General features: G+C 35.7%; 1 protein-coding gene across 4 annotated transcripts in view; it reads right to left on the bottom strand.

Moving 5' to 3' along the window:
* The window catches only part of UBR3 (ubiquitin protein ligase E3 component n-recognin 3), a 240,113-nt gene that overhangs the window by 150,100 nt on the left and 74,735 nt on the right, over positions 1 to 15,278 (bottom strand). For all 4 annotated transcript variants that reach the window (XM_014785872.2, XM_014785873.2, XM_087435378.1 and 1 more), the window contains exons 9-11: positions 9,146 to 9,325; positions 8,441 to 8,574; positions 1,433 to 1,519 (exon numbers count right to left, since the gene is read on the bottom strand). In XM_014785872.2, the coding sequence (XP_014641358.2) occupies positions 1,433 to 1,519; positions 8,441 to 8,574; positions 9,146 to 9,325 (401 nt within the window). The remainder of the gene's footprint in view (positions 1 to 1,432; positions 1,520 to 8,440; positions 8,575 to 9,145; positions 9,326 to 15,278) is intronic.

Raw genomic sequence — 15,278 nt, 5'->3', positions numbered from 1 at the left:
AAGATGCATAATCTGAATCTAGTTATGAGACAAAATCACATTGAGGGGGCCGGCCCCGTGGTTTAGCGGTTAAGTGCATGTGCTCCACTACTGGTGGCCTGGGTTCGGATCCTGGGCGAGCACCGACGCACCGCTTCTCCGGCCATGCTGAGGCCGCATCCCACATACAGCAACTAGAAGGATGTGCAACTATGACATACAACTATCTACTGGGGCTTTGGGGGAAAAAAAAAAAAGGAGGAGGATTGGCAATAGATGTTAGCTCAGAGCCGGTCTTCCTCAGCAAAAAGAGGAGGATTAGCACAGATGTTAGCTCAGGGCTGATCTTCCTCACAAAAAAAAAAAAAAAAAAATCACATTAAGGGATGTTCTACAAAATAACTGAGTTGTACTCTAAAATATCACTGTCCTGAAAGGCAAAGAAAGAATGAGAAACTGTTCTGGAAGGAGACTAGAGACATGATAACTAAATGCAACTTGTGATTCTGAACAGGATCCTTTTGCTATAAAGGACATCACTGGACAATTTGTAAAACATGAATGAGTTCTAGGAATCAGATAGTGATAGTATATCAATGGTAATTTCCTCATTTTTATAGTGGTGTCTGGTTATATAAGAGAACGTCCTTGTTTGTAGGAATGCACACTAAAGTATTTGGGGGTAATGGGCATCAAGTTAAAAACTTAACTCTCAAATAGATGAAGAGAAGAAAGTTCTTTGTACTCTACTTCCAACTGTTCAATAACTTTGCAATTGTATCAAAATTTTAAAAAAAGAAAGACAGAAAAGCACCCCCTCCCCCAAAAAAAGACAGCAGAGGTTCCATCTGCCCAGGGTTCTGAAACCAGATGGGTGTTGGAGCTGTCTGAAATATGCTCTTCCTTCTGCATATGGCATATGTTGACCACATTTCATAAGAGGACTAAAAGGGACTTCTGATAGGAAACTTGGCTGACTCATTAAAAGCAAGCTCTCGTTTAATTCATACAGAGGATATTCTGTGCCAACTCGTCTCCGTTCATTATTAATAACAATCACCTTTGTTCAAGCTCATAGGAGAACACTGCCCAACTAATAAAGTTGTGATACCCTTCCCATTAATCTCCCCTATCCTATTCACATTTGCACTGTCACTTTTACCTCTTCAAATGAAACTAATTTTCACTCCTGAGAAATACTGAGACATATACATTTAATAACAAAAAAAGAAATTATGCCCTTCTCTAGGAAATAAACAAATATGATTAATGCACTGTAGAATTTCCTAAACATCAAAAAACTGGTCTCCCACTTCTCCTTTTTAAAGCCTAGTGATATTATGTTCATTCTGACTTCTGTCCCTTATCCCATGAAAAGATATTATTTTCAATGTGAAATGAGATCTAACACTTCTTTTCTTAAATGTTTTACATATATCAAAAATATACATACCTCATCTACAAAGTTAATAGCATCAAACCAGTCTTGAAGAGCTTCAAGGCAATATCTAACAACATTTCGGGTATATTCTTGAGTTTCCTAAAAGAATAAGTTTTATAAATTTTACAGTATATAAATATGCATATTTTAAACCTCAAATTATATTTAATACACAATTAAATATATTATGTGCATTATATATAATGGTAAAATACACATATATTTTCAAAATAACCACATTTGCCATTTCAAGAAATCGTCCCTTCACAAACAGTAACAACCGGTAACAATTATGAAAATTAAAGAACACAATATGCTACCATTTATATAATATATTCCTGAAAATGAATTAAAGCTGAAATAGATTTATGATGTAAATGCAGTTCCATTTCAAAAGATCTCAAAAATATTACAAGTTCCCTAATGTTACTGTTTAACGGGTACAGTTTCTTTTGGGATGATGAAAAAGTTCTGGAAATAGATAGTGGTGATGGTTAGACAACATTGAGAATGTACTTAATGTCACTGAATTTCATACCTAAAAATGGTTGAGGTGGTAAATTTTATGTTATGTATGTTTTGCCACAATAAAAAATAAAAAAAAAAAAGGAGGGCAGAACACATCAATACTCTAAGCAGCCTGTGACTATCTTAGCTTACAACAAAATTTAGAAGAAGAAAGGATAAGTGTGTGCCACTTAAACGAAGGGTATTATGAAACAAAATTATAATGTTTTATGAAGAACTGGATGGGAAAGTATTAAGTTAAATGGAAAAATAAATCATGATAGCCTCTCTCAAAAAAAATGAGCAAAGGATTTGAAGAGATATTTCTCCAAAGAAGATCTACAAATGACTAATAAGCACATGAAAAGATGATGAACACTATCAGTTCTTAGGAAAGTGCAAATCAAAGCCACAATGAGATACTACTTCACACCTACTAGGATGGCTATAATTTTAAAAACGTAAAATAAAAAATGCTGGCAAAGATGTGGAGAAATTGAAACTCACATACATTGCTGGCAGAAATGTAAAATGGTATAGCCACTTTAAGATAAACATACAGTCACCATATGACCAAGCAATTCTACTCTCATGTACCCAAGAGAATTGAAAACATACGTTCACACAAAAACTTGTATACAAATGTTCACAGAAGCATTATCCATAGCAGCCAAAAAACGGAATCAACTCATGAATGGACAAGTAAAATGTGGTATATTTATGCAATGGAATACTATTGGGCCATAAAAAGGAATGAAGTACTGATACACGCTGCAACATAGTTGAACCATGAAAACATTATGCTAAGTGAAAGAAGTCAGACACAAAAGATCACATATTTTATGATTCCATTTATATGAAATGTCCAGATTAGCTAAATTCATAGAGACAGAAGGGAGATCAGTGGTTTCCAGGGGACGCGAGGAGGCTGGAATTGAGAGGTATAAGGTTTCTGCTGGGGGTGATGAAAATGTTGTAGAAGTAGTGGTAATGGTTGCACAACTTTGTGAATATACTATAAACTACTGAACTGTATACTTTAAAATGGTTAAAATCGTGAATTTTACATTATGTGAGTTTTATTTCAATAAAAAAAGTTTTCAAAAAAGACATTTGGTGGCATTAATGTATAATAAATGTGTAGGTATCATCCAGTCAAATAGGTTAAATTCATCAACTATGTATATAAATTACTCTGGGCCTTTAAAGAAAGCTACAAGTCTCACATTCATTGTTGACTTCTCCTTCACCCAGCTCAGTCTCCAGGTCCTGCTAATTCTTCCTTGATATCAGGTAGGTTCACTCCTATTTCGCCTATTTCTGCTATCATCCAAACCAAATATCACTTATCTAGTTTCCTTGCCAACAGTCTCATCCTGTTTTAATCTATCCTATATGAGATTTAGCTTTATAAAAATATTATTTTTCACATTCTGTTCCCCATCTCTTACTGAAAAAAATGTAATGACACTTACAAGTCACCATAAATAATGTGTCATAACGAAACTAAAGTGGCAGATAATTCACGGATAAAGAAACATTTAAAACCAAATGTTCTCCCATTTTATCAAGAGTTTGGGTAAAGGGGTACCACTATACCCTCTTGGTACAAATGTAAACTGATACAACCTTTCCGGAGAACAAACCAAAAAGTAGGTACCAAGAGTCTTTAAAAAGGTGACCAGTTAATTCCATTTCTAAATACAACATATGAATCATGTTCAGACTATCTCTCTCCCTTCTCCCCACCACTAACACACCCACCCCAAAAAATTCAGTATGCATGCTGACTTACTACTTAGTAGTTTTATGACCTTGAGCAAATTACTTAAACTTTATGAGTCTCAGTTTCTCCATATGTAAAAATGGGCATAATAGTACCTACCTCCTAGTACCATTACAAAGAAGCAAATGAAATAATGTACATAAAATGCTCTATGTCACATTCTAGCGCTATGTTTGACAAGCAGTTAAGTGCTCCAAAGAGTCGTGGCCAGACTCAACTTCTGTCAAGTCTGCAGTAACCTAAAGTTGCCACTAGATGAAGATTTCAGAGCTTATTTGTTCTGTTCAGAAAGCAAAAATAAACAAGATTTTAGAAACGTGCCATCCTTTTATCCAATCTATCCGGTCTATCTATTAATCTGTTATTAATCTAGTATTACTTGTTTAACTAGCCCTTAGCATTTTCCACAACCAAATAGCATTCAGGGTAATCATACAAAGAAAGTAAGCTATCTGGTGAAGTTCCCTTTTTTACTGCCAATCCTTTAGCTTTATATTTTATAATTAGAGAACACAAATATAAAGAAATCGTTTTTTTTTTTTTACTTTAAATAATAGTCTTTCTTCTAGCTTACATTTCTAAAACTGACGACACCCCTGCTAAAAAAAGCTCTAGACATTCTTGCGTAAGAGACAATGATAGCAAACTGGTAATGAGCACTGGCTCTGAAATCAGATGGACTGGTTCCAAACTCAGCTTCCACCTGCACGTGTGTGCACTTGGGCAAGTTGTTTAACCTCTGAAAGAAAGGGCTGGTACTATCTACTTTATCAGAGAAGCTGTGAGGATTAGATAAGAATATAGTGTAAGAACAATGTCTGGCATAGTGCAGCTGCTCATCAAGAGAACATCTTGTCTAGGAACTAGATGCTCCTTTAACTGAGAAACTACTCTCTCAGATACTACCAAGACAATATGAGCTTGTTTTCTCTCTGTTCTCTTCACTTCTTAGGTTAAGGGAACCATAACACCTTGCAATCCTAGCCTTCAAAGCTGAAAATTAAACTACTGCCTGGAAACAATGATTTCTTGTTGTCACAGAGATAAACATAACCCTAGCCACATAATCCAAATTCATCCTAAACACACTTGTCAGAGTAATCTTCCTAAAATACTGATCTTTTCACATCAACATCACATCAATCCTCCCTCCTGAATCACTGTCTTATATCAGCTTATAATGATACTGCATTCTTCTCATTTTTTCCTCTACTTTGCTCTGATGTCTAAATGTTAGTTCTTTCTTCAGGATCCATTTCTCTTCTCTCCCTATTTGACCTCATCGCATCCCCTGGCGATAATACCATCTATATTCCCAAAGGTCTAAAATCGATAACTTTAGTCCAGACTTCTCTTTTGAGCACAAGACTCATATATCCAAGTGCCTATTCACTATTTCCACTTGGTTATTTCACAGGAATCTCAAACTTATATCTAAAACTAACTCTCATCTCTCTAAACATGTTTTTCTCTCTATCTTTTCCACCTCTGTAAATATCACCTCCATACATAGTCACCCAAGTCTCTCTCTCTCACTCATAAATAACAAACAATCCATCACCAAACCTGTTGATTACCTCCAAGATACATCTTCAATATCCAAAATGCATCTTGAATACATCTTGAATTGCAAACCTGCATTTCCTATTTAGACTATTATCACAGCATCTTAATTTTGCTTCTAGTCTTGATGCCCCCAAGCTTTCTCTCAATCCAGTCTTTCCAGCAACCAGAATGATCTTTTAAATGTATATCTGATCACATCAAACCCTGCTTAAAAACCTTTACTGCCTTCTCCTTAAAATTAAATCCAAGGTTCGTTAACATGATAAGGATTGCATTAATAATCTGACCCCTGCCTATCTCTCTAACTCAATCTTGTTCCATTCTGTGGCTCAAGCCACAAATTCCTTAAAAGGACCAATCACTTTTTTACTGGAGGTAGGCTACTCCATTCTATCTCCCCTACTACCATGACTAATCCCACTTTCATTCTTCACATAGCTGCCTCCTTCATATTCTTTCTTCAGAAAGGCCTTCCCTGATCCTCAAATCTAATCAGTCTCCACACTCATTACTCTCATAGCAACCTGATATTTTCCTATAGAACACTCACAAAAGCTTACAAAATAAAATCTATGTGTTTATTTACTTAATGTCTATTTCCCCTATCAGACTGCTTCAAGAGAGCAAGAACCACATCTATTTGGTTCAACATCAAAAGCCCAATCTAGATAGTCTGACACAGAACAGCATTCAACAAATATTTTTTAAGTGAATGAATAAACGAACCTCATTTTATATGATAGTTTTTTGATAAATGCTACAGAGAAGATTAAACAAGGTACGATGAAAATACTAAGTCTGGAATCATAAGCCTGACTGAAAGAACTTAAATGAGCAGATTACATATCAGCTGAGTCTTATGAGTAGAATTTTTTTCTTTTGTTTTTTTTTGGTTAGGAAGATTAGCCCTGAGCTAACATCCGTCGCCAATCCTCTTCTTTTTGCTGAGGAAGACTGGCCCTGGGCTAACATCCGTGCCCATCCTCCTCCACTTTATTATGGGACACCGCCACAGCATGGCTTGACAAAGTAGTAGGTCGGTGTGCGCCCAGGATCCGAACCCCAGGCCGCCGCAGCAGAGCGCACACACTTAACTGCTGCGCCACCAGGCCAGCCCACTTATGAGAAGAATTTTTGAGGAGCTAACACTAATGGTTCTTCACTCCAGTTAGAATCACTGCTGAGGTCCTACTGCACATGAAACAAATCAAAATCTCCGACAGTGGGGCTTAGGCACATGTATTTTTAAAGCTTCCCAGTGATCCTCGTGTCAGAGAAGCACTGGACTAAGCAGAGAGAGTAAGAGAGCATGTGTCAAAAAAGGGACTAGCTTGAACAAAAGCACAGGAATCAAGAAAGGACACTGCATGGTAAGAAACGGTAATCAATCCAATGAAGGCATGGAGGTACAGAGGGTATAGGAAGGTGAATTATGACAGACAAGTTAACGGCAAATTGTGGAGGATATTAAATGCCTCTTGGGAAATACAGACATTACCCTGTAGACAGATGAGAACTAGAATGATTTCTGAGCAAAGGAGAGATATGCACAGAGCTTAGACAAGTAACTTAAGTATTGGAACAGATTAGAGTAGGAAGAATCTGGAGGCAAGAAAACCAGTTAAGCAATTACCTTAACAATCCAGATTTTAAAAACATAAAGAAATAAATTAAGATAGAGGAAAGAAGTGGTAGGGAGACATTTCTGGAATGGAGGAGGGAATTCATGGTAGCTGATTACAGATTGAACACAGCTAGTACAGCAAGGGGAGACGGTTTCTATGTTGAATAACTGCATCATTTAAGATACCATTAAATGACATAAAGGACACAGTATGGACAGATGATATTAAGAAGTTAGTTAGGGACTTGAGAAAATTCATGTACCTATAAGGAGCTCTACATGCATAACCAAAGCTGTTGAAATCTGAACCTGACTAGACTGTAACAAAGTTGTGAGTCATCTGCATTTAGAGAAAGCTGAAGTCATGAGAGAAAATATAAATCTGCTTAAAGGAACACACACATTTAAAGAGTATATGGAAGAGAGCTTCATAATAACCCTGTGAGGAAGGGTAGGCTTTGCTGTCCCATTTTCATTTTGTTTCCTTTCGTTTTTTAAAAGACAAGGAAAAAGACTGAGAAGTTCAAATAGTTTTAAATGAGTTGACCAAGTTACCTAAGTAGAAAGAGGCAGAGCCAAGACTAGAATCCAGGGCTTCAAAATATTTCCACTATAAAATCTTATCCAGCATGCTTATTGATACAAGCTAGCAGGCTAGCCTGCTTGGGATCCACATAGCAAAATCTTAGTCAAGTCCTTAGTTTAGTGGGGTCAGGGCATTCCATTTTCTTGGACTGTCCAGGGATTCCGGAGACCCAACAAACCAATACTTGAAAATGCAAACGTAGGGCCGGCTCCGTGGCTTAGCGGTTAAGTGTGCGCGCTCTGATGCTGGCGGCCCGGGTTCGGATCCCAGGAGCGCCCCGAGGCACCACTTCTCCATCCAACGTGAGGCCGAGTCCCACGTACAGCAACTAGAAGGATGTGAACCTATGACATACAACTATCTACTGGGGCTTTGGGGGGAAAAAACTGAATAAATAAAATCTTTAAAAAAAAAAAAAAAAAAAAAAAAAGAAAATGCAAACGTAAAACATATATTTGTATAGAAAGACATAAATACATGCAATTACAAGTGAGCATTTTCTTATCCAATTATAAGAATTTATGTTGCTGCTATGCTACTCTTAGATTCTTTTTATAAACAACTGGAAGTTTTATGAAATGTATACTGATTTTACAGCTGGAATCTTAAAAGTATAAATTTTATTCAGAACCATCATTCCTTGAAAGGCAAGAAGCATTAGGCAACTAATTGATAATGGGTAAAATGAAACAATAAAGGTGAAGGTGGAGACATATAAAGTTCCAAACATTATTCACAATAAGGGAAGGCTGGAAAGATTTGATAATATAAATGAATTCCAACCTGCCTAAGAATAATCATTACTGTCTCAGGTCAGTTTTCACAGAGCTGAATTCAGAATCAAATATTGCACATTATTATATACAAGTAAACAAATGAGTGCTCTCACAAATCTTTTTCTTAAATAATGAAACGTAAGTACAGAAATTAACAAAAATATTTTCAACATACCCTAACTTTACAATGTGATAAGAGCCCCCACATTGGCTGTGCACAGGCCTCAAGTTCAGCAGCAAAGGCAGCATAGTAGGTCTGAGACTCAAATTCCACATGCTCATTTAGTTCTCGCTTGTTTAAGTTCATACCTTACAAAAATTAAAATAGATATAAACCTTGTCAAATAGAAGCAAGTATTCATATGAAAAATCAAGTAAAATACTTCCAAACACATTGTAACGCACACAAGTAGCAAAAATAACACAATATATATATAAATAAGTAAATTATTAAAAATAAAATAATCTAGTCCTTTCAGAATTCTTTACAAACTAGAAACACTTTGTAAATTGTCTCTTTCTTATATAATTGAATACATTAAGAAAGTATTCTTTCTAAAACTATTTTAATTGATGCTAGTTGAAATTTTTATGAAAGTGTTATGAATCTTTCTTAAAGAATAGATTAGAAATTTCTATATTAATGATTTAAAATGGTAAAAAAATTACACTCCTGTTTCCTTTTTAATAGTTTGATATTTTTCATAACTCTGATATGTTTTCATGAACACTTTATTAAAGTACTTACAAATATCAATTAAAATGAGACATTTCACATGTAACCTGAATGATGTGCTAATATCTTTTAATTAGTATTTGATAGCTTAACATTAGGCATTTTGTAAACTAAAAAAATTAACAAAAAAAGTAAAATTCATACCTTGAAAGAAAGATACAAAGTTCATCCATGTAACTAACAAACCATGGTCCTCCAAAAATCTCTTAGCCACACTTTGATGAGAAAGGATATTAATAAAATCACTGACGAGAGGCCAATAAGTGTTATTCTTCAGTAATGCTTCTCCACAGTTCACTACCACATGTAAACTATTTTCTTCATCTAAAACAAACACACAGCCCCAAAATAAGTAAGTTTAAAAAAAAAACCTTACCAACAATACAGATTATACACTTTAGAATCAGAAACACCTAAATTCAAACCCTAGCCTGCCACCTAATACCTATATAGCTTTAGGCGTGCTTCTTAGACTCTGAACCAATTTCCCCATCTGTAAAATGGAAAAAGACATATCTTAAGGGAATTAAATGAAATGTTAACATAACACTTAGCACATAATTATAATAATTATTACCACATGTCTAATAATATTACACAATATTGAGCTAGCTATGTTTATTAAACCTTATTATTTTTTTGATTCTAATGACATAATGCAATATTTTCAGTTCCAATCAATAAAATATTTTTATCCCTAGATTAATCTCATTCTATCTTATCAATCAAATCTGTATTTAAGCAATATATACTTAATTGCTTTTTTCTATTCAAATATGTAAATACAATTTTTTAGCAAACACAGTATTTCAGAACGAAAGAACAAAAACACACATAAAGTTGTTAAGCCTTAAAAAAAATCCCCAAAGTTTAAATACATTGTTGGAGCAGGAGGGATTAGGCTTGTACAAAATCTTCATCATTAGAAGTTATAGCATATATGTATTAGCTCTCTGAACCTATTCCAATGATTCACTAGACAAACGAGCCCTCCCATTTCTGCTGTAAAACACAATAATACCATAATACACAGAATGCTCAAAGCTAGCAGGCTATTTCCCAGTACACAAGCCAAAGTATATGTTTATCCAGAGTCAGTTTTTATTTCTGTTTATGCAAATTGTTCCTTTTATTATAATTATAAAATTTAAATTAAAAGTGATAAAAACTGATAAAATATGAATACATAAAGAGAAGTATTACAAAAACTGGATCATAAGCTTTTGAGAGACAATAAAAGGGCCTAAAAAAAGCTAAAAAGTCTTGGAAGAGAAAAATCACAAAAGCCTAGAAAGATTTTAAACTCAGACTGCTTCACAAAGATCTTTGTGTTCTAACTCTAAAGAAAATAAAACTGGAAATCACAGATGATGCTTTATAGATGTGGTATATGAAAAAAGATGAGAGAGAACTCCAGTCAAGAAAACCATACCTTAAAAATGCTTTGCCCAACATTAAAAGACTGGAGAATGAACATGCATTTCTGTGTTTTAAGTTAAAATGCACCGCTTAAGATACTTACATATAATTTTTTTAACAATTCCTCACTTTAACCAACTTTTTCAACTATCTACCTACCTACTTGTCAAACTCATCAGTGAAGAGGGATTTTACTGCACTTCTGAATTTCCATACATTAAATTTAGGTTTCAGTCCATGAAATACTTTACCCAAGTTTTAAATTTTACAATATATAAGAACAGGACACACAAAGCTGAGTATGCTCTCTTTCAGTGCTTCTCAATAAGATAAGAGTGGTATAACTGAATGAGGGAGTGGCAATAGGGGCCTTTTACAAATTACCGACACCAGAGATTCAGAAAAGCCCCCTCTGAACAACTACTGTCCCTGTGAGCTGGTGAGCCATTGATACTGATGGGACAGTGTTTAGGAATGCTGGAATTTTAGAAGTTTTTTAAACATTGAGAATCACTGTTCTATTTAACTGAAACCAGAGGATGAATAAGCAGAATATAATTAATCAAAATCACTATTTTCCTGACACTGCTTTAAATACTACTGTTCTTGTGAAAAACATGTTGGACTCTTTAATGAAATAAAATGATTAGGACCTCTATTTTTACCCAACTGATACTTTTCCTCACTACAGATATAAAGAGCAATGATTCAGTGTCAAATGATGTTCACCCATCAACAAATATTTATTGAGCACCTACTAAGGGCCAGGTATTCTAGTAAGCTCTGAGAATAAACTGATAAATAAATCAAGATTTATATAGTCTCTCTCTCTACTGAGATTAATATCCAAGACAGAGTGTAAGGGGCCGGCCCTGTTGCACAGTGGTTAAATTCAGTGTGCTCCACTTTAGCAACCTGGGTTCACAGGTTCAGATGCTGGGCGCAGACCTACACCACTCATCAGCGACGCTGTGGCAACAACCCACATAGAAAATAGAGGAAGACTGGCACAGATTTACCTCAGGGCGAATCTTCCTCAGAAGAAAAAAAAAAGGCAGAGTGTGATAAGGGCTATAATAGGAAATAATAGGTTATAATAGGAAAAATACAAGAGAACCAATAAGAACTGAAAAAGCTAGTCTACAATTTACGAAAAGACTCTCCTGAGGCAATGACGTTTAAACTGAGATCTACAGAATGAAGCAGGAACCAGGATTAGCCAAATAAACTAGGGGTGGGAAGGAAATGGTGTTCTAGGTAGAGGAAATAGTATAAAAAAGAATGGAATCACTGGGAAAAGAATGCAGAGGATAAGTGACACAAATGAGGCTAGAGGGCCTTGTAAATCAGCTTCAGGAGTTTGGTGTTCATGTGAAGAGAATGGCAAGCCACCGGGGGTAGGGGAATTTAAGAGAGGGGACAGGATCAGACATGTAGCGTAGACAGTGACTGAAAGAGAGTGGTGATGACTAGTGGTAAGAGGCCCAGAGATAGCAACGGCTTGAACTATGATGGTGGCATGAAGATGCAGAGATGAAGAGAAGAGGCTATTTTAAGATGTTTGGAAGGTTTAAACGACAGACTTGGTGATGTCCACTATACCTACAAGGAGTAAGAAGAAGTCAAAAATGACTCCTAGGTTTTTAGAATGGGCAGCTGTGCAGATGGTTAGACAGTGATACCAAAACACACACTACTACGCTCACATACACATATACACACACATACACATACAAGCACACATACAATAATAGAAAAGAAGGAAGCTTAATAGAGAGATAATGAGTTTTTGATGTGGACATTGTATATTTGTGGTGCTTGTAGGCATCCAAAGAATATAGTTCAACAAACAGTTTGATATGCAGGACAGAAGATCAATCTGGGATTATTAGCAACTACAGACATTCCTATGGTTATGCAACACATTGTTTTAAGTTCCATTTTACACAGAATGTTTCATAAAATAAATTATAAAATTTCAGGGATATGGAAAGTTATGAGTTAGTTTGGAATCACAAAGTAGTATGCTGTAGAAATGAATACAACAAAGTAAAAGCGTAAGGTAAGGATCACCTACTACTAGAGGCTTTTTCCTTTTAATCTTCAGCTATTGCTGTAGCCATGTGAATTCTCAATGTATCAGCTCCTGTATTTACTAACAGTGTAGACAAAATTTTCAAATATCTCTAATGAACAATTTATATAAAAGCTGGATAGAGGTTGTTAAAATACAAAAAGAAAGTACAGAGATGCTGTTGTAATATCTGTGGCTTGTTACAGGTAGTTCAACATATTTAAAGCTCATTCCAATACTCTTCATGTGAAAACAGAGAAAGCTCACACTGCTTTTAGAAAATTAGTAAATATGTATCATGAAATGTTATGCTACTTTTGAAAGAGAAAAAAACACATAGCTAAGGATAGTTTTAGACCTTGGCTTAGAAATAATGTAATTCATCGCTATAAAAAATACATTTTTATTTGAAGATCTTAACAATGCTACTTATAGCTATATAGCTTCTGGAAAATTCAATTTGTGTTAAGAATTTCCAGGACAGACTAACTGCATTAGAAGGGAAGAATATGTAGAAAGCAACTAAGACCATGCAATATGATTTCAGAAAATACGGGAAAAGTGAGAAGAGCAGAGACACCAGGACCAAATGCCAAGAAACACCAACACTGATAAGACAGGTAGAGGGCCGGCCCCGTGGCTTAGCGGTTAAGTGCGCACGCTCCGCTACTGGCGGCCAGGGTTCAGATCCCAGGCGCGCACCGACGCACCGCTTCTCCAGCCATGCTGAGGCCGTATCCCATATACAGCAACTGGAAGGATGTGCAACTATGACATACAACTATCTACTGGGGCTTTGCGGGGGGAAAAAAAAGGAGGAGGATTGGCAATAGATGTTAGCTCAGAGCCAGTCTTCCCCAGCAAAAAAAAAAAAAAAAAAGAGGAAGTTTAGCATGGATGTTAGCTCAGGGCTGATCTTCCTCACAAAAAAAAAAAAGACAGGTAGAAAAGAGTTTTGGGCCACAGAAAGAGCAGAGAATCAACAATATAAAATGCTACTGAAAATCAAACAACAAAAAGTCCAAAGTGTGGCCACTGGCTTCCTCATCATGTAGGTCATAGAAAGGGTGAGCATATACATAATTTACTATAAAAATCGGCACACTTTTGAGAGTAAAAGGGATCGTATTAATAACCATGTCAGAACAAAAGGCATAACTTGGAGCTGTTCTGGGAAAAGTAGGACATGTGGCCACTGGAGTCACGGACAATTTTGGACAAAGCAATAGAATGATGGAAGCGGACACTAGATTGAAGTGGGTTAATGACTGACTGGAAGGTAAGGAAACAAATATAGAACTCTCTCAGGAAAGCTGGCTATAGAAAAAATGGGAGGCAGATTCATATACAGTCATGCGTCACTTAACAACAGGGATACGTTCTGAGAAATGCGTCATTAGGCGATTTCGTCATTGTGCAAACATCACAGAGTGTACTTACACAAACCTAGATGATATAGCCTATGACATACCTAGGCTATATGGTAATAACCTTATGGGACCACCGTGGTATATGCAGTCCGCTGTTGACCGAAACATCATTATGCGGCGCATGACTATACATCTTCTTCCCAAATATTCTTCCTTGAAGACCAAATGTAAACCACATATAATAAGCATATCTAAACCACTGAGTCAAGAAAACAGACTCCAGATTCTTTTCAAAAAAGTAGATAGTTCTAAATTTAAAAAGTTTTCTAGTTTATAAGTTAAAAATACTATTTTTGTGAAAAGTCCTTCTTGAAATATAATAATTCTATATATAAGACTATCATTGATACAGCTGAATGATGATAGATACTATTTCAAAAAAGAAAAAAAGCAATGTCTGTAGCTAAATTTCTAAGAAAGAAAAGGTCATTTTATACAAAGATAGAAAAACACGAAGATACAAAGCAGCTTTTAAATTTTCGTTTAAAAAGGTAAAGAGGTATATAGCTTAATGTAAATAATGTATTATGCTCCCACTACACCTATAATTGGAAGGCAGAGTCACACAGTGGACAAGATTACGGGTTTTGAAGTCAGACACCCAGCGTTACCACTTACAGCTATAAAACCATAGATCATTGACTTCAACTCCAAACCACAATTGCCCTATCTATAAAATGGAAAAAACAATATCTACTCCACAGAATTACTGATGGTAAATGAGATAATACATATAAACTACTGAGAAAATAGCATGGCATATAGTGAGCGCTCCAAAGATGGTAGCTATCATAACTATTAGCTAGCTATTATTACATATAAGCCATCATGCCCTGCACTGAGCATATATCAATTTTCAGGCTATGGTATCACATCTGAGAATAGACAGACTATCAGCATAAAGAGAAAATAGGAGCTGATAGGCAAATGGAGGCAACAGTGGAGAAGGCAAGTCTCAACTACAAAACTCTCTCCCCCACAGAGAATGGAAACTTCTGAAGATTTAATTTGAGATACTGGTTGTTGTTCTTTTTAAAGTATAGCTCCAGGTGCCAACGGGTGAAGACACAGTCTTATCAATGTTGGCATGGCTGTGTCATGGTTAAGAACAAAGATTCTGACACTCTGACATCTTCATATCTGAGATATGAAGTCCTTCTTGGCTCTGTCATTTACTAGCTGTATAATCCACAGCAAATGACTTAACCTCTCTAAGTCTCAATTTACTCATCTTTAAAGTGGGGATAATACCAATCTCAGAGAGCTGTTCAGAAGCTTAATTGAGACAACATCTAAATAGTATTAACACAGTGCCCAGTACATAACAAATACTCAAATAACATAAATTATTACA

This window comes from Ceratotherium simum, chromosome 9, assembly GCF_057802395.1.
Source record: "Ceratotherium simum simum isolate JZ-2026a chromosome 9, ASM5780239v1, whole genome shotgun sequence".
In the NCBI taxonomy this organism is placed as follows: domain Eukaryota; kingdom Metazoa; phylum Chordata; class Mammalia; order Perissodactyla; family Rhinocerotidae; genus Ceratotherium; species Ceratotherium simum.
Note: the sequence above shows the minus strand (reverse complement) of the source record. Positions and strands in the feature narration are given on the sequence as shown.